Source organism: Ranitomeya imitator, chromosome 5 (assembly GCF_032444005.1).
Source record: "Ranitomeya imitator isolate aRanImi1 chromosome 5, aRanImi1.pri, whole genome shotgun sequence".
NCBI classification, from domain to species: domain Eukaryota; kingdom Metazoa; phylum Chordata; class Amphibia; order Anura; family Dendrobatidae; genus Ranitomeya; species Ranitomeya imitator.
In genome coordinates this window covers 158623602-158649167 of record NC_091286.1, presented here as the reverse complement: position 1 = coordinate 158649167, position 25566 = coordinate 158623602, and the positions used below count along the sequence as shown (strand labels likewise).

The 25566-nt window shown below is 43.1% G+C and overlaps 1 protein-coding gene across 19 annotated transcripts in view; it reads right to left on the bottom strand.

Annotated features, from left to right (window-relative positions):
- Positions 1-25566, bottom strand: part of AFDN (afadin, adherens junction formation factor) — a 447314-nt gene that overhangs the window by 234611 nt on the left and 187137 nt on the right. For 13 of the 19 annotated variants that reach the window (XM_069769255.1, XM_069769245.1, XM_069769253.1 and 10 more), the window contains exons 9-11: positions 24644-24688; positions 15643-15737; positions 2382-2644 (exon numbers count right to left, since the gene is read on the bottom strand). In XM_069769255.1, coding sequence (XP_069625356.1) covers positions 2382-2644; positions 15643-15737; positions 24644-24688 — 403 coding nt within the window. The remainder of the gene's footprint in view (positions 1-2381; positions 2645-15642; positions 15738-24643; positions 24689-25566) is intronic. The other 6 variants (XM_069769252.1, XM_069769249.1, XM_069769261.1 and 3 more) reach the window with 1 other exon arrangement.

The following is a 25566-nucleotide window of genomic DNA, read 5'->3' as shown; positions in this document are numbered from 1 at the left end:
ATTTGCCTTGATACATTTCCACTGAAGTTGGATCAGCTTGTAATTTGATTTTGCACTTTGATTTTGAAAATCATTTTAAATCCAGACTTCCATAGGATTTTTGATTTATATTGATCATTTTTATGCTTTATTGTGCTCAATAAATTAATGATCAAAGATTTGCAACTGGAATATTTAATTCAGCGATATCAAGGATGTGGTATTTTAGTGTTCACTTTATTTTTTTCAGCAGTGTATAACGAATAGGGAGAGCGGGAGGTAAAGAGTTTAAGGGAGGTGAAGATGGGGATGCTGGAGTGTGACTAGTAATGAATTGGTAGAAAGAGTACAGGTTCTATATAATTTATATATTTATTGGGTGGGAAAAGGGTACATTTTTAGTTAGTGGGGACACAGTGGTGGATTACAATTAATATTTGGAATGGTGGGTTGCATAATAACTAATTATATATTAATAACGTATGTATTCAGCTAGGGAAAAAGTGGGAAATGTGCTCTTGAATGGGTGCTCTACGTAACTTATTTTATGCAGAGACGAGTCAGCACAAGTTCTGCTGTAAGGGTACCGTCACACTATACGATTTACCAACGATCACGACCAGCGATACGACCTGGCCGTGATCGTTGGTAAGTCGTAGTGTGGTCGCTGGAGAGCTGTCACACAGACAGCTCTCCAGCGACCAACGATGCCGAGGTCCCCGGGTAACCAGGGTAAACATCGGGTTACTAAGCGCAGGACCGCGCTTAGTAACCCGATGTTTACCCTGGTTACCAGCGTAAAAAAAACAAACAGTACATACTTACATTCCGGTGTCTGTCCCTTGCCGTCTGCTTCCCGCACTCACTGACTGCCGGCCGTAAAGTGAAAGCACAGCGTCACCGCTGTGCTCTGCTTTCACTTTACGGCCAGCAGTCAGTGAGTGCGGGAAGCAGACTGCAAGGGACCTGACGGACACCGGAATGTAAGTATGTACTGTTTGTTTGTTTTTTACATTTACGCTGGTAACCAGGGTAAACATCGGGTTACTAAGCGCGGTCCTGCGCTTAGTAACCCGATATTTACCCTGGTTACAAGCGAACGCATCGCTAGATCGGTGTCACACACACCGATCCAGCGATGACAGCGGGAGATCCAGCGACGAAAGAATGTTCCAAACGATCTGCTACGAAGTACGATTCTCAGCAGGATCCCTGATCGCTGCTGCGTGTCAGACACAGCGATATCGTATGGATATCGCTGGAACGTCACAAATCGTACCGTCGTAGCAATCAAAATGGCACTGTGTGACGGTACCCTAACACAATCAGTTATCAATGCTTTGTTCTGAGTCTACAATGATATCACTATATTTACAGAGATAACAGAGTGCTTGAACAACATACAGAGAGAGCCGATTAGAACACTTGCTCTGAAACCTGCAGGACTGGCGATTTGCTAGATGTCTTAGGGTACCGTTACACTATACGATTTACCAACGATCACGACCAGCGATACGACCTGGCCGTGATCGTTGGTAAGTCGTTGTGTGGTCGCTGGGGAGCTGTCACACAGACAACTCTCCAGCGACCAACGATGCCGAGGTCCCCGGGTAACCAGGGTAAACATCGGGTTACTAAGCGCAGGGCCGCGCTTAGTAACCCGATATTTACCCTGGTTACCAGCGTAAAAAAACAAACAAACACTACATACTTACATTCCGGTGTCTGTCCCTTGCCGTCTGCTTCCCGCACTGACTGACTGCCGGCTGTAAAGTGAAAGCACAGCACAGCGCGCTCTGCTCTGCTTTCACTTTACGGCCGGCAGTCAGTCAGTGCGGGAAGCAGACGGCAAGGGACCTGACGGACACCGGAATGTAAGTATGTACTGTTTTTTTTTTTTTACATTTACGATGGTAACCAGGATAAACATCGGGTTACTAAGCGCGGCCCTACGCTTAGTAACCCGATGTTTACCCTGGTTACAAGCGAACGCATCGCTGGATCGGTGTCACACACACCGATCCAGCGATGACAGCGGGAGATCCAGCGACGAAAGAATGTTCCAAATGATCTGCTACGACGTACGATTCTCAGCAGGGTCCCTGATCGCTGCTGCGTGTCAGACACAGCGATATCGTATGGATATCGCTGGAACGTCACGAATCGTACCGTCGTAGCAATCAAAATGGCACTGTGTGACGGTACCCTTACAGCAGCTTTTCAGAAGCTGAGAGGGAAGGGGAGTGAGGTTACCCCTCTCCGGGAATGAAGCTACTGCCTCACTCTTCAGGGTCTGCCCAAGATACCATCCCTGCCCGAAAATACTTTCTTTTTCTTTTTTTTTAAATTACACACTGAACGCAACTGTGAAAGGGAGAAAAAGTGACATTTCACAAACTTACCCAGATTTACTCCTTTGTCCTTTAACCATCTGTCCAGCATCTGAAGATCTTTTACTCAGAGACTGATCATGACTTGGATCCACAAATTTAAACACATGTGATGACCCAAACTGCACTTTCACTCCACTGTGTAGCATTGTGGTCTCAGAGATGCGCTGACCATCAACATAGGTATCCGCATCAACACTTCTTGGAGTAACAGTCACTATGCCATCCATATTTGTAAGGTCACAGTGATGAGGCTGTATGCCAGGTCCAAACAACTGTTCAAAAAAAAAAAATTAAAAAAATTACCACAATTTAAACATTGCATAGATTTGGTCATTGGTAATAAAGTAAGAAGAGTTCTTTAAGCATTAAATATTTTATTCAAAATACATTTTAATTATTAGTATATTATTAGAAAATAAAATAAACACTACTGACAAAAAAAGGCAAAATAAGTCAAAACAAGCATCAAAATTAGAAATGTTTCCAAGCAAGAAAACAATTCCAAATGTTAAAACAAACTTTAAAGAAGTACTCCCATGAATATTTTATTTTATTTTTTTTAAATTAAATGTGTTTGTGTGCGTGGTGTAGTGTGAGTGTATACTCACCTACTGCTGCCTTCTTCGGCTGCTAATTATACCTACCGTTCAATTCACGTTCTTTCCATCCAGATACACAGCATGTACAGCGCATTCAGGGTCGGCAATTTGGGCAGGCAGACTAGACATTTGCCTAGCCCACCCGCTACCCCAGGGGCCAGGAGTCGGTAAGTCATACCTCCGACTCCTCAATTTCCATGACACCGACTCAGATTCCAACTCCACGACTCCGAATCCACAGCCCTGCGTTGACTGTGGAGTTGGTAAGCCAAACCTCCGACTCAGACTCCACCAAAATGGACTCCGACTCCACAGCCCAGCCAGTTGCACACACCAAGAGGCTGCTATGGGGCTCGAGAGTCAGATAAATCATAGATGCTGATACAGTTGAGTGTGTGAGTGTGTGTGTGTGTGTGTGTGTGTGTGTGTGTGTGTGTGTGTGTGTGTGTGTGTCATTGAGGCGTCAAATACATGCAATTCTTTATTGTATATTTCAATACATCTGACTTTTACAAACGTTTATATCAAACACGTATTTTATTTTTTATTATTATTTCTTAATTTTATTGGGGGACAAAGGGGGTGGATTTAAACTTCAACCTGCGCTCATTCGATCACTTGTGCTATATACAGTAATGCTGCAGCATTGCTGTATAAAACAAAAATCACGGTCTCCTTTCACAGAAATGCAGTTATGACAGGCACGTGGGTCTTTCAGTAGGTCCCTAGCCATCATGGCAACCATCAGCACCCCACTGATTCGGAGATTGTTTGTTTGTTTTATTGTGACATTGTACTTCATGATAGTGGTAAAATTTGTTTAATATGATTTGCACTTATTCGTGAAAAAATTGGAAATTTGGCAAAAAAAATTAAAATTTTCAAGCTTTTAATTTTTATGCCCTTAAATAAGCGTTATCTCACACTAAATACTTAATAAATAACATGTCCCACATGCCCACTTGACATCAGCACAATTTTTGAACCAAATTTTTTGATATGAAGTTATAAAGATTAAAAGTTGATCAGCAATTTCTCATTCTTCCAACTATATTTACAAAACCACACTTTTTTTTTTATAAGGGACCACATCACAATTGAAGTGACGTTGAGGGATCTATATGACAGAAAATACCCAACCGTGATACCATTCTACAAACTGCAACCCTCAAGGTGCTCAAAAAAAGCATTCAAGAAGTGTATTAACCTTTCAGATGCTTTACAGGAATTAATAGAATGTGGAAGGAAAAAAATTGAACATTTACTCTTTTTCACAAAAATTTTCACTTTAGACTCACTTTTTTTTTTATTTTCACAAGGATAACATGAAAAAATGGACCCCAAATTTATTGCACAATTTCTCCTGAGCATGCAAATACCCCATATCCGGCAGAAAACCACTGTTTAGGCGCACGGCAGGGATGGGAAAGGAAGGCGTGCCATTTGACTTTTTAAATGTAACATTTGCTGGAACGTCATAGAGGCCCGACACCTGCGCACTGCAGTACTTTGCTCTGCCCTCAACAGGGCAGAGAAAGTACGCCTGCGACGGAGCGGCAGTGTGAAGACAAGAAGAGGACATCATCATAATAAGATGGGAGGCCCCAGACCGGGAAAAAAAATTATTTTTCCCACAAAAAATGTTGTTTTAGCTCCAATTTTTCTTCATTTTCACAAGGATAGCAGGAGAAAATGGGCCCCAAAATTTATTGTGCAATTTCTCCCAAGTACTCAAGCACCCCATATGTGACCGAAAACTAATTTTCAGGCACAGTGCAAAATTCAGAAAGAAGCGCCATATTGAAGTTCAGATTTTGCTGGACTGGATTGAGGGTGCCATGTCACATTGGCAGAGCCCATGAGGTGCCAGAACAGCAGAACCCCACCCAATAAGAAACCCTATTTTACAAACTACACCTCTCAATTAAATCATCTAGGGGTAAAAATGGCACCAAAATTTGTCCTACAATTTCTGCTGAGTGTAGTAATACCCCATGTGTGGCTTTACAGTACTACTATGCCATACAGCGAGACTTGGGAGGTACGGAGCTCTATTTACCTTCTGGAGCGCAGATTTTCCGAGAATAGTTTGCGCACTCAATATAAAAAGCCCCTAAGTGCTAGAAGAACAGAATTTCCCCTCAAGTGACCTAATTTTGGAAAGTATACTTTTTGGGGAATTTATCTACAGGTGTAATGACTATTTTGAATCCATGGGTGTCTTCCAGAAACAGGCAGCATTGGATGCTGCTGAGTGAAAATTGCAAACTTCCAAAGTAGTGCCCAGTATGTTGTCCCCAGAAAAAGCTTCTGGAGACAAGCACCCATAAATTAGGCGGACTCTCTTCACTGCAGAGGAGGGCATTTGGATTTTGGGAATGCAGAATTTGCTGAATCTTTTGGTGGGCAAGGGCCATTTCGCTTTTCCGGAGCCTTTAAACTACCAACAACGTGGAAGCCACTATATTTCCATTGACAGATGACTCACCTGATTGGGTTTTTTTTGTGGATTGAGTTTAAGCTTTTGTTAGGTTATGTACACACGCTGCGGATTTTGATCCGTTTCCGCAGTGTTTTTGGATATGCGGAATTTCATCAAATCACCAAATGGGAAATTGAGAATTGGTGTGCACATGCTGCGGAAAAATACGTGCGGATTTGCAGCGTTTTATTTTCCGTAGCATGTCAATTCTTTTTGGGAATCTGCAGTGTTTCTGCACCCATTGACTACTACTGAGTCAGACAAAGTTGTGCGGAGTTGTGTGCAAGAAACGCTGCAGACAGGGAGGAAGAATGTGTGGGCGGAGACTGTGAGCGGTGAATATGTGCGTGTGTAAAGGAAAAAAACAAACACATACACACATATACAGTACATACTCATACTCGAGGGCATTGCATGGATTAGCAGTTCAATAAAGATGGCAAACTGTGTTTAGTGTTTTATTTAACTAAAATACTTTATTCTGGCTGTGTCTTTATTTAACCCCTTAACAACTATATTATTAGTAATGGATAGGTATCTTATTGATGCCTCTCCATTACTAAGCTGGCTTGATGTCACCTTACAATACAAAGGTGACATCAACCCCACAAATTTTACCCCATATGCCATCGCTACAGGGCAGTGGGAAGACAGGGAATTGTGAAGTGCAGGGAATGGCACATCTTAGAGATGTGCCATTTCTGGGGTGGCTGTGAGCTGGTGTTTGCAGCCGTGGGGGGGAGGGGGGGGGGGGCAATATGCATGGCCCCATCCTAGGCCATTAATATCAGCCCGCAGCTGTCTGCATAGCCTTTTCTGGCTATTAAGGGGACCCCACATCGTTCTTTTTTAGGGAGGGTCCCCCTATTTTAATAGCCAGTAAAGGCTAAATATACAGCTGCAGGCTGATATTCATAGCCTGGGAAGATCCATGTATATTAACCCCTTCCTAGGCTATGCAAATCGGACCCCAGTCGCTGGCTCTCCCTCTCTCGCACAGAAAATTGCATGGAAGCCAACGTCATTTTTTTTTTTTAAATTAAACAGATTTTGTGTTTTTAGGCTGGGGCTCTGCACTCGGACTCTCTTTTTGTGCTGCTCTAATTTTCTTTATCTATAGATCTATCTATCTATCTATCTATCGATATATCTGATCTATCTGTGTGTGTAAATTATTCTTCAATGGAGTATGTATAAAAAGAGGTTAGACGAGAAAATGACATCACAATTATTTTCTTTTGTTAAATAATAGATCTTTATTTAGCCTACAAAAACGAATACAAATCCGTATGAAAAAAGGCATGAAAATCCGCATCAAAAACGCATAAAATCTGGGTGGATTTTTACCTGCGTTTTCTGCCAAGAGATGCAGAATCTGTGCTTAAAATTCCACAGGCAAATCTCCAAAGTGTGCACATAGCCTTAGGACGTTTTGACATAACGCTTGGGATCTCATTTATCCTGAGCACTTACATTGGGGTTTCCATCTAAATCTCCGAGTGACGTGATTCAGATGAAACCCCTGAAGAATCTATTCTCCATAATGAAGCAGCAGAGTTACTCTGGACTCCATTTAGCCCCTGTGCAGCGTTGTCCTTTTCAGAAGCGCACAACAATGTATGGATACGTCCAAGGTCGTCAAGTGGTTCACCAACTGTATTAGGCTAGGCTCACACACACAACTGCTTGCTGTTAACGCAAGTGCTGACTTGTCATATCGCTAGCGCACATAGAGATAGCAGATGCTCTATCTGCGCTAGCAGTGACAGACCCGGAAACACTGCAGCCCGCGTCCCAGGGTCCGTCACTCAATGACAACACATCTGCGCTAGCGATGCGCCCGAAATAGATCATAATGGCAGCGTTAACAGACTACGTTACACTGCATTATGCCGCGGTGTTACGCAGTCCATCTAACGGACTTTTAAAGCGCAGTGTGAACCCAGCCTTAGAAATTCCATTTGCACCAAGGCACATCAGTTTGTAAAACTGGTGAAAAAAGTGGTTGTGTCCTGCAGATTGATGTGAACATATATACCTCCTAAACAATATACCGTACTTTAATAAACCTGATTAAAAACACCATATCCCATGTGGTGTCGTACAATCTGAGTATGATGACTTTTCATACAACTACATTAAAACATGTACATGATAACATACAGTTTCCTAGGTTTAAAATGGTAATCTTTCTGTAAAAATCGGAAATCATTTTAATGGTCCACGTGGAATCCAATTTTTCTCTCTCACATCTATAGAGTTGAATGTGTCAGTCTCATATGACACTTGCATGAAAGTATGCATACAGTGATTTTTTTCCCTCACAGTCAGACGAAGAAAACAGCTCTATTAAATAAGATGGGTCAGTGTGCTATTCAATTAAAAATCTGATAGCACACAAATCTATATCTATCACGACAAATCTATATATATACAGTCATGGCCTAAAGTATTGACACCCCTGCAATTCTGTCAGATAATACTCATTTTCTTCCTGAAAATGATTGCAAACACAAATTATTTGGTATTATTATCTTCATTTAATTTGTCTTAAATGAAAAAACACAAAAGAGAATGAAGCAAAAAGCAAAACATTGATCATTTCACACAAAACTCCAAAAATGGGCAAGACAAAAGTATTGGCACCCTCAGCCGAATACTTGGTTGCACAACCTTTAGCCAAAATAACTGCTCCAGGTCCCTGATATTTGAAGGGTGCCTTCTCCAAACTGCCATTTTTAGATCTCTCCACAGGTGTTCTATGGGATTCAGGTCTGGACTCATTGCTGGCCACCTTAGAAGTCTCCAGTGCTTTCTCTCAAACCATTTTCTAGTGATTTTTGAAGTGTGTTTTGGGTCATTGTCCTGCTTGAAGACCCATGACCTCTGAGGGAGACCCAGCTTTCTCACGCTAGGCCCTACATTATGCTGCAAAATTTGTTGGTAGTCTTCAGACTTCATAATGCCATGCACATGGTTAAGCAGTCCAGTGCCAGAGGCAGCAAAGCAACCCCAAAACATCAGGGAACCTCTGACATGTTTGACTGTAGGGACCGTGTTCTTTTCTTTGAATGCCTCTTTTTTTCTCCTATAAACTCTATGTTGATGCGTTTGCCCAAAAAGCAATCTGACCAGAGAACATTCTTCCAAAACATTTTTAGGCTTTTCAGGTAAGTTTTGGCAAACTCCAGCCTGGCTTTTTTATGTCTCGGGGTAAGAAGTGGGGTCTTCCTGGGTCTCCTACCATACAGTCCCTATTCCTTCAGATGCCGACGGATAGTATGGGTTGACACTGTTGTACCCTCGGACTGCAGGGCAGCTTGAACTTGTTTGGATGTTAGTCGAGGTTCTTTATCCAACATCCGCACAATCTTGCGTTGAAATCTCTTGTCAATTTTTCTTTTCCGTCCACATCTAGGGAAGTTAGCCACAGTGCCATGGGCTTTAAACTTCTTGATGACACTGCGCACGGTAGACACAGGAACATTCAGGTCTTTGGAGATGGACTTGTAGCCTTGAGATTGCTCATGCTTCTTCACAATTTGGTTTCTCAAGTCCTCAGACAGTTCTTCGGTCTTCTTTCTTTTCTCCATGCTCAATGTGGTACACACAAGGACACAGGACAGAGGTTGAGTCAACTTTAATCCATGTCAACTGGCTGCAAGTGTGATTTAGTTATTTCCAACACCTGTTAGGTGCCACAGGTAAGTTACAGGTGCTGTTAATTACACAAATTAGAGAAGCATCACATAATTTTTTGAACAGTGCCAATACTTTTGTCCACCCCCTTTTTTATGTTTGGTGTGGAATTATATCCAATTTGGCTTTAGGACAATTCTTTTTGTGCTTTTTTCATTTAAAACAAATTAAATGAAGATAATACCAAAGAAATTTGTGTTTGCAATCATTTTCAGGAAGAAACTGAGTATTATCTGACAGAATTGCAGGGGTGTCAATACTTTTGGCCATGACTACTGTATGTATGTGTGTATATATATATATATATATATATATATATATATATATATATATATATATATATATATATATATATATATATATATATATATATATATATATTAACAGGTAGAAATACAAGATTCTACTTCTATCATCTAGAAGAACGAAAATTACATCTACGGAATTAACTAAGCAACAGCACGTGTGAAAAAGACTTGCGTACACTGATAGATCACAGATTGCACACAGGTCTGCAGTGTGATACAGCAGCAAACACAGTTCTACAATGTATTTAAAGATGCAGAGAGTCTAGATCTCGTGAAGTAATAATCCCCATCTAGTCCTCCCTGGTCAGGCCTCATCCGGAATACTGTGTCCAGTTCTGGGCACCACATTTTAAAAAAAGACATTGAAAAAAAGGAGCAAGTTTGGAGAAGAGCTACCAGAAAGGTGAGCGGACTGCGAAGTATGTCCTACGAGGAACAATTAAAGCATCTGGGAATGTTTAGCTTGCAAAAAAGAAAGCTAAGAGGAGACTTAACAGCTGACTACAATGATCTGAAGGGATATAACATTGCAGAGGGATCATACTTGTTCTCATTTGAACATGGGAACACGAGAAGCAATGGAATGAAACTGAAAGGGAGAAGACATTAGCAAAAAAAAACTTTTTCACAGTGAGGGTGATCAATGAGTGGAACAGGCTGCCATTAGATGTAGTGAGTTCTCCTTCAATGGAAGCTTTCATCAGAGGCTGGACAGACATATGTCTTGGATGGTTTAGTGAATCCTGCGCTGCAATGAGTAGGGGGTTGGACATGAAGACCCTTGAGGTCCCTTCCAACTAACATTCTATGACTATCTAAAGAAGAAAATAATCATGCTTTTACTTTTTTAAAGAAATCTGTCACCAGGTGTTTGCCACCTAATCAGATAGCATCATGATGTAGAGGCAGAACCTGATTCTTGCGGGGTGTCATTTACTGGGCTGCTTGCTAATAAATTCACTGATCAAGAACAATAACAAAACTCCAGCATCTTCCTGAAGTGGACTTGCCTGGGAAAATTTAGTGGCTGGGATAGCGTTTAAAAGATGGGTGTCCAATGGTGAGAAAATAGAGAGCAGTTCTGGACTTCTGCTTCTATTCAGTGATAATAGTGCTGGTAGCAATTTAATCTGGGCTGCTAATTTCAGACCTGTCTCTAATGTTTTCTTCATCTCAAAACGCTTTATAATCTGCTCTCTCTCAGGTAATCCTCTTCTTGCCTCTTTGCAATCTGGATTCCGCTCCTCACACTACTGAAACTGCCCTCACTAAAGTCTCTAATAACCTACTAACAGCAACATCTAATGGCCATTACTCCCTGCCGATTCTCCTGGATCTTTCTGCAGCATTCCACATTATCAATCTCCATCTCCTCCTCACTATGCTTTGCTCTATCGATCTAAAGTACATTGTTCTCTCCCTCCTCCTATCTCTCTGACCACTCCTTCACTGTATCTTTTGCTGGCTCTTATTCCTACACTCATACCCTTACGATGAGGGTTCCTCAAGGCTCAGTCCTAGACCCTCTTTTTCCCTCTATACACTACCCCTATTGGACAAATCATCAGAAGATTTGGTCTATAGTCTCATCTCTATGATGACACCCAATTATACACCTCTTCTCCAGACATCAACCCCCACCTTAATACAAAATACCTGGGATTATTTGGGATTGATTGTTTCTAACACCATGTCCTCCTATCTGAAACTTCGATTTCACCAAAACTGAACTTCTCGTATTTCCTCCCTCTACTAACCTACCTATACCCCATATTGCAATTACTTTGAGTGGTTCAACCATCACTCCCAAGCGGCACGCCTGCTGTCTTGGGGTCATATTTAACACAGAACTTTCCTTTTTCCCTATATCCAATTACTTGCTCGCTCATGTTATCTGCAGCTTAAAAACATCTCTAGAATCCAACCTTTCCTAACCTTTGCAAAAACTCTTAAGGGGTTGCTGTTTTTCAATTTCATTTTCGTCTGCACTATTGCAACTCTTTACTAATCGATCTCCCTCTATCCAAGCTCTTTTCCAATTAATACTGAATGCAGCAGCCATGACCATATTTTTGTCCAGCCGCTACACCAATGCCTCCACCTTGTGCCAGTCACTGTGCTAGTTACCCTTTCACTACAGAATACAATACAACTCGTCTCTCACCCACAAAGCTCTCCGCAACTCTGCACTGACTTACATCTCATCCCTAGTTTCTGCCTATCATCCTCCATTTTGCAACTGATCTAAGGCTAACATCCTTCAAAATCCGAACCTTGTACCTCCGTTACTAAGACTTCTCTTGTGCTGCACCAGTTTTCTGAAATCCCAACCGATCCAACCAATATCTAGCCCTCAGAATTTTAAGGGTGCTTTAAAAACACCTCTTTAGAGAGGCTCATCATCTCACCTCAACTCACTAACCTTAATCTCCCTTGTTCCGTTCTTCTAAATGTTAATCATAATCTGCTCCCTCCTATTCATCTGTCTCCACATCCTCCATGCACCCAAAGCACACAGTAACTGCACTTACTGGCCGATGACCGAATCATGCAGCTTTATAGGAAAACCCTTATCTAATATATAAAGCTGAATGTGTGTGTGTGTGTGTGTGTGTGTGTGTGTGTGTGTGTGTGTGTGTGTGTGTGTGTGTGTGTGTGTGTGTGTGTGTGTGTGTGTGTGTGTGTGTGTGTGTGTGTGTGTGTGTGTGTGTCCGGGATTGGCATCTGCACCGTCGCAGCTACAGCCACAAAATTTTGCACAGTCACACGTCTGGACCCCGAGAGCATCATAGGCTATGTTGTGAGGTGAAATTTTAACCCCGCGCTTTCCAATTCACCAAACAATTTTGCCCCTATCTACATAATGGGGAAAAAGTGAAAGGAAAAGTGTTGGAGGCAAAATGACAGCTACCAGATGTGAACAAGGGGGACTTAAAGAATGAGAGCGATGGTGCCAAAGAGTATATACCGTACAGTTGCTAAGGTGGGGCCCCGACATGGGATACTCACCACACACGGGGATATGAACACACACACAAAATGCGCCACACACTACCACGTGCTTGAACACATATACCACTCTCAACACACATTTCACCACACATACACCAACCTCGCCACATAAAAGTCGAAACACAAAAGTCGCCGCTCAAAACTCGCCACGCGCAAAACTCGCCACATGCAAACTAGGCTTGTGCAAAACTCGCCACACGTGCAAAACTCACCTCATGGGAAAACTCGCCACACGCAAAACTTGCACCCACAGAAAAATTGCCACATGCACAAAAGTTGCAACACATGCAAAAGTTGCCTCACACAAAACTTGCATACTCAAAAGGCACCACACATAAAACTCGCCACGCGCAAAACTTGCTGCACACAACTTGCTACACTAACCTGTCACATGCAACTCGACACACAAAGAGTTGCTACACGCATGTCGCCACACAAAACTCATCTCACAAAAGTCGCTACATGCATGTCGCCACACGCAACTCAACACACACAACTTGACACACGAAACTCGCCCTAAAACACACACAAGTCTGGTATTATCCTTCAAAAATAAAAATCTGAATAATAAGCAGACAAACTACAAGAGCAACAAATGTACCATATAGGAAATATGCCAGCTGTCAGTCACATGACCTGTCTATTATGTGTATGTGTGAGCTAATATATACTGTCAGGGGGGAGGGCTTCCTGTTGGCTGGGGATTTATCAGGCTGCCAATTTAGCTTACAAATACTGAGGTAAAAATACTGACCAAATAACGTGTGAACGAGGTCTAATACAGGAGGAGATGACATACAGATATATACTATGTACAGGGGAGATAACACACAGGTATATACTATATACAGGAGAGATGACACACAGGTATATACTATATAGAGGAGGAGATGACATACAGGTACATACTATATACAGGAGGAGATGACATACAGGTATATACTATATACAGGAGCAGATGACCTACAGGTATATACTATATACAGGAGGATATGACATACAGGTATATGCTATATATAGGAGGAGATGACATAGGTATATACTATATACAGGAGATGACACAGATATATACTATAAACAGGGGAGATGACACACAGGTATATACTATATACAGGAGATGATACACAGGTATATACTATATATAGGAGGAGATGACATACAGGTATATACTATATACAGGGGAGATGACAGCAGGTATATACTATATACAGGGGAGATGACATACAGGTATATACTATATACAGGAGATGACAGTTGTATACTATATATAAGGGAGATGACAAACATGTATGTACTGAGGTGAAAATGTGAGGTGAAAATGAAAAGGTGTGAGTGCAAAATGAGAGGAGTGAGGGAAAATAGTGGAGTGATTGCAAAATGACAGATGTGAGGTCGAAATGACAAGTGTTAGGGGGGAATGAGAGGAATGAGTGGGAAAATAAGAGGAGTGAGGGGAAAATGAGAGGTGTGAGGGAGAAAATGAGAGATGAGAGAGGGAAAATGAAAGATGTGATGGGGAAAATGAGAGGCGTGATGGGAAAATAAGAGAAGTGAGGTGCTATAACGAACCACAGACATTTACTATGCCCAGGCAACGCCGGGCTCTTCAGCTAGTTTACTATAATGATGGCTGGACTGGACATGACAAGCACGTTCTACCTATTGTGTCCCCCTTTTCCTTATAGATTGCAAGCTTGCAAGAAGGGACCGCACTCCTCCAGTAACTGTTAAAATGTGTAATACTTTGTATTGTTTTTATTGCCTGTACATGTACCCCCTGTATGTTTACGCTATAGAAATAATATGATTACCGTATATACTCGAGTATAAGCTGACCCGAGTATAAGCCGACCCCCCTAATTTTGCCACAAAAAACTGGGAAAACTTATTGACTTGAGTATAAGCCTAGGGTGGAAATGCAGCATTTACCGGTGAATTTCAAAAATAAAAATAGATCATTATTTCCCCATAGCTGTGCACCGTTCATATTGCCCCATATCTGTGCCCCATATATGCTCTGCACCGTTCATTTTTGCCCAATATCTGTGCCCCATACAGTGCTCTGCACCGTTCATATTGCCCCATAGATGCTGCACAGATGCCCCATACAGTGCTCTGCACCGTTCATATTGCCCCATAGATGCTGCACAGATGCCCCATACAGTGCTCTGCACCGTTCATATTGCCCCATAGATGCTGCACAGATACCCCATACAGTGCTCTGCACCGTTCAAATTGCCCCATAGATGCTGCACAGATGCCCCATACAGTGCTCTGCACCGTTCATATTGCCCCATAGATGCTGCACAGATGCCCCATATATTGCTCTGCACCGTTCATACTGCGCCATAGATGCTCCACATAAATCTGTGCCGCTGCTGCTGCAATAAAAAAAAAAAACACACTCACCTTTCTTGATTGCAGCTCCCAGCGTCCGGTCCCGGCGCCTCCATCTTCCCGGCGTCTCTGCTCTGACTGATCAGGCAGAGGGCGCCGCGCACACTATATGCGTCATCGCGCCCTCTGCCTGAACAGTCAGAGCGCAGGCGCCGGGAAGATGGAGGCGCCGGGAAGATGGAGCGGCGCCCGGCGGCTGGAACGTGGACAGGTAAATATGCCATACTTACCTAGTCCTAGCGATCCTGGCGCTCCCCGCCTTCCTCCCCGTCTTCTGTGCTGCAGCCTCTTCCTGTCAGCGGTCACCGGCACCGCTGATTAGAGAAATGAATAGGCGGCTCCACCCCTATGGGAGGTGGAGCCGCCTATTCATTTCTGTAATGAGCGGTCCCACGTGACCACTGAAGAGGGGAAGAAGCTGCAGCACAGAACACCGTGGGACGGCAGGGGGAGCGTCAGGATCGCTGGGACTAGGTAAGTATACCTCAGCGCCCTCACCCCCTCACCCGCCGACCCCACCGCTACCGTGACTCGAGTATAAGCCGAGAGGGGCACTTTCAGCCCAAAAATTTGGGCTGAAAATCTCGGCTTATACTCGAGTATATACGGTATTTACAATATTACTATTGCCCAGTACTCAACTGTATTTTAGAGAGGTGCACCAGAAAACCAGATAAAGCTGACATTCACATGAAAAATGTGTGTATGCACGTATGTGTGTATGCATATGTATGTACATACTATATATTATATTAACTTAAATTAAATAATACCTGTATTGAATTCTCATCCAGTTTATCAGTTCCGACCTCTGTGACGCTCAACTTGAGTCGATAAAGCTTTGGTTTATCTCTAGAGTCTGATCCGTCTAAATTTTCAAACATGACAAACATTTAATCATTAAAGAATTAGTATATTACAAATACATATATAAATCTATTTACAAGACAGGAAGTCAGTTTTCTGATATGCATTCAAAATTAGTTTAGCACATCATTGCTGTACTGAGGCAGAATGCCCCCATAAACAATAGAAGAAAAAAATCCCAGGCATAAACCTGAAGATTTTTCTTTAGTTATGCATCCCATGGGATAACAGAATGGATTAGACAAGGCATCAGCTATGAAATTAAAGAAACTAAACATATACATATACACACACACAAATACATAAACATATATGTTCAAGCACGGTTAAAGTTTGCTAAACAATATTTAAACAAGCCTGTGAAATACTGGGAGAATATAGTCTGGTTAGATGAGGACAAAATTGAACTCTTTTGATGCTATAATACCCACTATGTTTGGAGGTCAAAAGGCACTGCTCATCACTCCAGAAATACCAGATATACAAGACTTTTTGGGTAGGCTATGTATATATTACTTTATCCTAATATAATTTTAGGACGTTTACTCATTGTAATATCTTGTTGCAGGACCTAGGGTTAACCACACAGTAGGATTTTACTAACCATCCCTTTGGTTAGGAAATACTGCGTTCACGCAGGTATAATTAGGATTATAAGCACTGATCTGAGTGCAAGTGTATGGTACCTTTTTTCTCATTCCACATTTTATATCACTACGGGAGCTCTTGTGTATTACCAGCCTTACATTTTCTATTTCTGAAACAGCAGTCAGGTAGGCGTCCATGTCCCTCTTCTCATTCCCACTCTTTATTCATTGCACTTTCTTGGATATATTTCCTATTATTTTTTTTTACTTATGTCTTTTTGTCTCTTACTCAATATACAAATATGTATATGATATCTCTAGGAGAAATATTTCATTTACGCAGTTATTTTCATTATACAAAGCAGGATGTATATGTATTTATTGTTCAATTTGTATTTGCATGTCAGCACACTGATGAAGGTCTTCTTTGTCTGACCAAAACGTCTATATCTTGATTTGGACTACATTAAAGCTTTTTTCACACAATACTTAAGTTGAGTGCCAAGATTTTACATTATAATTACCGGTACTTCAAAAGAAACATTAAAAAGCCAGGTTAATGTTTGCAAATGCACACAGGAACAAAGACCTTAATGTTTGGAGACACGTCCTGTGGTCTGATGAAACTAAAATTTAACTTTTTGGGCATAATGACCATCATTACGTTTGGAGGAAAAAGGGAGAAGCTTAGAAGCCTAAGCGTATGTTTCCACGGTCAGGAACCGGCAGTACTTTGGACGCAGCACATGTCCGCTCCGTCCAAAGCACAGCCGGCATTTGAAAGCCGGTGATTCCGCATGTGTTCATTGAACTGTAAGGAATCATGGTGTTCTATACATTGGAAGGTGATATTTATCTTGCGGAGATGGAGAGTCTCCGAAAGATAAATGGACATGCTGCGGTCTCGAAAGACACGCAGCATGCACATATACACAGGGAAGCCGGAGGCGTCTCTGCACACATAGTGGAGATGGGATTTATTCAAATCCCATCCAATATGCTGTAATATCTGGCCCCTGCGGGTTTGACGCAGTTCTTCAAAGTAGCCACCTTTTGCTTTGATGACTGCTTTGCACACTCTTGGCATTATCTTGATGAGCTTCAACAGGTAGTCACCGGGAATGGTTTTCACTTCACAGGTGTGCCCTGTCGAGTTTAATAAGTGGGATTTCTTGCCTTATAAACAGGGTTGGGATCATCAGTTGTGTTGTGCAGAAGTCTGCTGATAGTCCTACTGAATAGACTGTTAGAATTTGTATTATGGCAAGAAAAAAGCAGCTAAGTAAAGAAAAACCAGTGGCCATCATTACTTTAAGAAATGAAGGTTAGTCAGTCTGAAAAATTAGGCAAACTTTGAAAGTGTCCCTAAGTGCAGTGGCAAAAACCATACAGCGCTACAAAGAAACTGGCTCACATGAGGACCGCCCCAGGAAAGGAAGACCAAGAGTCACCTCTGCTTCTGAGGATAAGTTTATCCGAGTCACCAGCCTCAGAAATCACAGGTTAACAGCAGCTCAGATTAGAGACCAGGTCAATGCCACACAGAGTTCTAGCAGCAGTCACATCTCTACAACAACTGTTAAGAGGAGACTTTGTGCAGCAGGCCTTCATGGTAATATAGCTGCTAGGAAACCACTGCTAAGGACAGGAAACAAGCAGAAGAGACTTGTTTGGGCTAAAGAACATAAGGAATGGACATTAGACCAGTGGAAATGGATGGACTCTACATGCCTGGTTCCCACTGTGAAGCATGGAGGAGGTGTGATGGTGTGGGGGTGCTTTGCTGGTGACACTGTTGGGGATGTTTTCAAAATTGAAGGCATACTGAACCAGAATGGCTACCACAGCATCTTAAGCAAAACAAGCAAATGTGTGCAGAAAACACACCATACATGTACCCTCTGGCTCAAGACAGGATCAGCTGTGGAGGATATCCACTAATAAAACATAACTTTTAATATTAAATGCTTAAAAAATGCACATCCAACAGGACACAAACGAAAAAAACATATATAAAGTGCTCAGGTGAACCAGTGCTCAATTTAAAAAGAATGGTTTGATCTCACCCAAGCTGCCGGACACTTGTATACTTCCGTACGACACAGTAAAGATCCAATTAGATGAGGAGTGGCAGGGCTCAAGTGGTATGTCTACCCTGTAACCCCTGTGTAACTCCTGTCCTAACAAGGACAGGCCCCAAATGGACCTTGCTAAAGGGACCAGCCCACCCAATGTGTATAAAGGCAGAGTCCCAAAACCTCTTGAAATGTAGTATCTTCCTGCCTACGCGTTTCAACTCCAGTCATGGAGAATCATCAGGGGAGTCATATGGAAAGGAGTGCCAACGGGCACAGAGATGTAAGTCCATCTAGGTTGTGGGGCCTGCAGTGGCTAGGCAACCCAAGCTGGAAGTGACCGTCTGTGTCCACAGTCTCTGGTAGAGTACAACCCATCTTAGTGAAGCCTCTCTATATACCCGAAACCCCTCCCCCTAGTTACTGATATACAGGGATTTGGGAAAGACCCGGAGCTGATCAAGCTACCTAGTAAACCATGTGCCAAAGGTAAAATTGCGCTGTATGTTCCAGATAAAGATAGATCGAATTAAGGCATTCATAGGGGGCATAGTTAATACCCATGTGCCCCCCTAGTTATGAATGAGACCTTATCATAGCCGCACACAGCCAGCACTAACCATATGCGGCTGCATGGTTACCAGTTTGTAAATACTGACACATGGAAAGCACAAACACCGGAAGTTACGGCGCCACCTCATGTGCGCAACGTACTCATCCGGCGTCCACAGAGGGGGGCATGATTGATACCAGTATAATCCCATTATCATACACAGCCGTGTGACACAAGCACTTACCATATATGTCCGCATGGTTACCGGATCATACATAATAGCGCATAGTGTGCGTGAGCACCGGGAGTTGCGGCGTCATCTCATGCGCATCACACCATGTCCGGCGCCCGCATAGTGTAGCGCTGAGTGCGTTTCAACAGTGGAACGCAAGCCGCCTCTCTCAGCGTGGTGGGTGCGAAAACCGGAAGTTGCGGCGCCATCTTGTGTGCGTCACATCCTGTCCGGCGCCCACACTTTGTAATAGTGAATGCGTTTCAAGGATGACACGCAAGCCATCTCCCTCGTCGATAACAGTAAAGCACCGGCCCTTGTGAGTTAGAAAGAAGGGGGGGGGGGGGGGGGGAGTGTTCCAGAATGTGTCACAATGCCTAAATCAGCTCATGATGTTCACATATACAATCTTATACGGTACCCATACCTATGCATAATAAAAAGCAAACTGGCAGAAATAAATTATAAACCCAAACATGGGGGAGGGTTAGAGGCTAAACATAAGTGGGTAAGGATGGATAAACAAAATACCATAAAACAATTTACGTGAAACGTGGATAAAATTGGATGTACACAAGCAAAAAACAGAAGAACAGAAGCTCATACTAGGTCTAGCGGTGTCAGTAATTGAGGTCAAAGTGACACCCACTGTATGATTACCTAGATGGCTATATAGAACATAGCTGTGGCTAGTTTCCAAACAGATCCAAATGGATCATAACATATCTTGCTTTCTTTGGCCTAGTAACTGGAGAAGACCCATCAAACAGATAAATCACAAATAACGTTAAGCGATACACCACAGAGGGGGAGGGGGGGGGAAAAGGGGGGGGGACAGCATCTTGCAGCGGCATGCTATTCTATCAGGTTTGCGTTTAGTTGGACCATCATTTATTTTTCATCAGGACAATGACCCCAAACACACATTCTGGCTGTGTAAGGGCTATTTGACCAAGGAGGGGAGTGATGGGGTGCTACGCCAGATGACCTGGCCTCCACAGTCACCAGGCCTGAACTCAATCGAGATGGTTTGGGGTAAGCTGGCCCGCAGAGTTAAGGCAAAAGGGCCAACAAGTGCTAAGAATCTCTGGGAACTCCTTCAAGATTGTTGGAAGACCATTCCCGGTGACTACCTCTTGAAGCTCATGAAGAGAATGCCAAGAGTGTGCGAAGCAGTCATCAAAGCAAAATGTGGCTACTTTGAAGAACCTAGAATTTAAGACACAATTTCAGCTGTTTCACACTTTTTTGTTAAGTATATAATTCAACATGTGTTAATTCATAGTTTTGATGCCTTCAGTGTGAATGTACAAAATATATACCGTATATACTCGAGTATAAGCCGAGATTTTCAGCCCATTTTTGGGGGCTGAAAGTCCCCCTCTCGGCTTATACTCGAGTTATACCCGGGGGTCGGCAGGGGAAGGGGAGCGGGGGCTGTCTAGTTATACTTACCTGCTCCGGCGCGGTCCCTGCAGTCCCTGCTTTTTCCAGCGCTGCATCATCTTCCTGTATTGAGCGGTCACATGGTACCGCTCATTACAGTCATGAAAATGCGGCTCCACCTGTGACCGCTCAATACAGGAAGAAGATGCAGCGCCGGGTGAAGCTGGGACCGCGCCAGGAGCAGGTAAGTATATGGGGAGGGGAGCGCTGCGCGATATTTACCTGCTCCTCGTTCCGGTGCGGCTCCGTCTCCAGCGTCCTCTGGCAGTGACGCTCAGGTTAGAGGGCGCGGTAACGTAGTCAGTGCGCGCCCTCTGCTGAGCGTCAGTGCTGGAGACGGAGCCGCACAAGGAGCAGGTAAATATTGAAAGCGCCGGCGTCCTGAGCAAGAGAGGTGAGTATGTGATTTTTTTTTTTTTTATTGCAGCAGCATTATATATTGGACAGCTTTATAAGGAGCATCTATGGGGCCATAATCAACAGTGCAGAGCATTCTATATGGGGCACAGCTTTATGTGGAGCATCTATGGGGCCATAATGAGCGGTGCAGAGCATTCCATATGGCACCGCTTTATATGGAGCATCTATGGGGCAATAATGTACGGTGCAGAGCATTCTATATGGCACAGCTTTATATGGAGCATCTATGGGGCCATAATGAACGGTGCAGAGCATTCAATATGGCACAGCTTTATGTGGAGCATCTATGGGGCCATAATGAACGGTGTAGAGCATTCCATATGGCACAGCTTTATGTGGAGCATCTATGGGGCCATGATGAACAGTGCAGAGCATTCTATATGGCAAAGCTTTATGTGGAGCATCTATGGGGCCATAATGAACGGTGCAGAGCATTCCATATGGCACAGCTTTATGTGGAGCATCTATGGGGCCATGATGAACAGTGCAGATCATTCCATATGGCACAGCTTTATGTGGAGCATCTATGGGGCCATAATGAACGATGCAGAGCATTCTACATGGCAGAGTTTTATATGGAGCATCTATGGGGCCATAATGAACGGTGCAGAGCATCCTATATGGCACAGTTTTATATGGAGCATCTATGGGGCCATAATGAGCGGTGCAGAGTATTATATGTGGCACAGCTTTATATGGAGCATCTATGGGGCAATAATGAACGGTGAGGCATTCTATATGCCACAGCTTTCTATGGAACATCTATGGGGCCATAATGAACGGTGCAGAGCATTATATGGGGCACATTATATGGGTCGGCTTATACTCGAGCATATACGTATATATATATATATATATATATATATATATATATATATATATATATATATATATATATATATATAATGCTCTGCACCGTACATTATGGCCCCATAGATGCTCCATATAAAGCTGTGTATATATACACACTAGATGGTGGCCCAATTCTAACGCATCGGGTATTCTAGAATATGCATGCCCACGTAGTATATTGCCCAGCCATGTAGTACATTGCCCAGCCATGTAGTATATTGCCCAGTCACGTAGTATATTGCCCAGCCACGTAGTATATTGCCCAGCCACGTAGTATATTGCCCAGCCACGTAGTATATTGCCCAGCCACGTAGTATATTGCCCAGTCACGTAGTATATTGCCCAGCCACGTAGTATATTGCCCAGCCACGTAGTATATTGCACAGAGCCACGTAGTATACAGACTTAAAATAAAAAATAAACATATACTCACCCTCGAAAGCCCGTTGAAGTCCTGGCCCTGTGTGCGGTGCACGCGACAGCTTCCGGTCCCAGGGTTGGTATGGGCACATGACCGTGACGTCATGGCAGGTCCTTCTCGCATACCATCCTTGACAACGGAACCTGCCGCTTGCATGGAGTGGTCCCCGGAGCGTCGCGAGGAGCGGGAAAGACGGCGGAAGGTGAGTATATAATGTTTTTTTATCTACAGAATGCTGTAGATAAGCCCCTGATGCTGGTGGGCTTAGCTCACCTTCGATTTGGGGGTGACAGGTTCCCTTTAATACAGAGTAGAATGAAGAAAATAAAAGTTAAGTTTTACCTCTACATGTTGCTTTAGCCCCAACTTTTTCCACTTTCGCAAACAATAACACCAAAAAGTGGATCCCATAGTTTGCTACCCACTTTCTTACAAGTGCAGCAATACCCCACATGTAGTCAAAATGTTCAGTTTGAACAAACAGCAGGGCTCAGAACAGAAGTACCAATATTTGAACTTTGGAACTCAAATTTGGCTGAAAAAGATGCATGTCACATTTGCAGGGCCCCAATATGTTTTAACAGCAGAAACCCCAACAAATGACCCCATTTTGGAAACTACAAAGTTGGTTATTTTCAGGTGTACTATTAATTTATGAAATTAAATCGACGGTTCCGCTTTAAGTGTGTTCCAAGGCTGAGATTCAGATAAGTGTATGAAAAAGGACAGATGGAATACCAATGTCAACACAAATGAAATAGTCTATTTTGAAAATCTCACGGCAGTCAGTTAGTGTTGAGAAAGTCTTTGGCCACACTAATGTTGCACTGCAGTACTCTTATTTGCATATGAAATAAAAGTACATTTTGCTGATTTAGCTGCAAATAAATTCAAAATACTGGTATGATTTTGTATAAGGTCCATGTCCCCTATACACAGCATTTTGGCAGGGTGACAGACTTTTTGCACATCCATAGACTAGAATAGGAGAGTCATCGGAAATAAGCACAAGAATAGTACATGCTGAGATTTGAACAACCCTATTCAATAACATTGGTCTGTGTGCAGTATGCATTTTACTACGGATAGCACAAGTACGCTCTTTTGGCAAAACGGCACAGGGAAGCCATAGCATGACTGAAAACTAAAGTGCCTTATTGCTTGTATTTTAAATTTTACAGATTAAAAGCAGTTTTAACTGCAAAACTACATGACCATTACAATAGGTGCACAATGCTACAAGTGAAACAGCCGTACCTCTGAAAAATCAAGTGACTGAATGTTAAACAATCCAAAAAATTTACCATTCCAGTTTCTTGCTGGGTGTGGCCTTACCCTAGGGCAGTGTTCCCCAACTCCGGTCCTCGAGAGCCACCAACAGGTCATGGTTTCAGGATCTCCTTAGTATTGCACAGGTGATAATTGCATCACCAGGCCAGGCAAGCATTCAATCACCTGTGCAATACTAAGGAAATACAGAAAACATGGCTCTCGAGGACCGGAGTTGGGGAACACTGCACTAGGGCCAGAAGGTGCAGTTGCAACGCACTAAAAAAAGTACTGTAATTGAATGAACATTCATGTGAAAACTGCATGCAGTCAACCATAACATTTAACTGGTTGACAGCATCACAACCACACCATATGGCCTTTCCCAAAGTGCCGTATTTTTCAGAATATAAGATGCACTTTTATTCCCAAAACTTGGGGGGAAAATGGGAATGTGTCTTCTAATCCAAATGTAGCTTAACTGGGGTGGCAGCTGCAGTGGAGCGGGGTCCCAGGAGGCAGAGTCGCTGCCAACGGCGGCAGGAGTGGGGTGATGCATTGGACCCTGAGCTGGGAGGAGTGAGTGTTCGGCGAGCTTTAAGATAATTTAGACGACATCCACCCCCTATTGTTTTCAGTGTTGTGAACTTTGGGGAAATGGCAACCAGAGGAGGCATATGTGCAGACTGAGATCTTGGGAGCCGAAGTCCACAGCACTGAAAACAACAGGAAGTGGACTCCGCTGACATTTTCTTTAAGCCCGGGCCCGCCACAGCCTTGCACCACCGAACACCTGTTCCTTCCACCCCAGGGCCCACAGAATCGTCCCACTCCTGCCGCCACCAGCTTCCTCTAGAGGCGACCCAGTCTCCTGGGACCCTGCTTCTCAGCAGCCGCCACCCCCAGTAAGCTACAAAAAAAAATAAATAATAAATTGGACTACACCATTTTAATTTTAATTTTCCACACAGGGTGCTTCTTATAGTCCACAAAGTAAGGTATGATTCTGTACATAAAAATGATTCTGAAATTAAGTATAAAAAGAGCATTACCTTCACAAGAATGATAATTGAAGTAGGTAAAGTGGTTTCTTCTGCCTGAGGACAGAATAAACAGGCAGGACCAAGGAAAAGACCATCAGCAGAAGAGAGACCATGCATAGCATGCGGAGGAAAAAAGAAAGCATTCAGAGAAAAGACAGAGAAGAATGAAAGTGAAGTCAGTCTGGTAACATCTAGATATTTTTGGTAACAAGATAAGTAAAAAGTTTGCCGTCTAGAGGATCTGACTTCCAGGAGCCTGAGCTTCTGTACTCATCTTCATCGTTCACAAAGAGACAGTAACCTGCGTGTTTAAAGAGTCACCATCTTTTTCATTTCTACTTGATAAACCAATAACATACATGAAAGTAGGGACCTTGGCAATATAGGTTATCAGAGAAATCTACTTCTTTCTCCGTCAGGAATGATCAATCTCCAAATTCTAAATTCTCATGTAAATTGTGTAATCAGTGAAGACTAACATTCCCATTAACACGGATATGATTCTATACAGATGGGAGGAGTGAGATAGGAGGAGGGAGGAGCTAGAGAAAAAGCTCCTCCCTCCTCTCCCCTGCAGTCTATATAGAATCTCAGTCTCGTATCTCAGTAATGGGAGAGTCTGTCTTCACTGAATACACATTATACCTCAGTATTGAGAATTTTGAGAGTGATAAAATCTGGGTCGGACACCAGTGAATTCCCCGATGGACCCCGGGTCCTTGGTCGGCCCCCCGAGCAGGACATAGTGGGGGCCCCCTGGTTTCAGCTGAACTGTATTGCCCCGCAACAGTTAACGAAGCAGCTGCCCGAGCAGAGGTCGGCAGCTGACGTCAGTGCACCTGATGCAGGCAACGCAAGACAGTGATATCGCCTGAGTATGAGGTCATTGCAAAGTGGCGCCTGCAATGGCCGCACCCACGTCAACTGCTGGC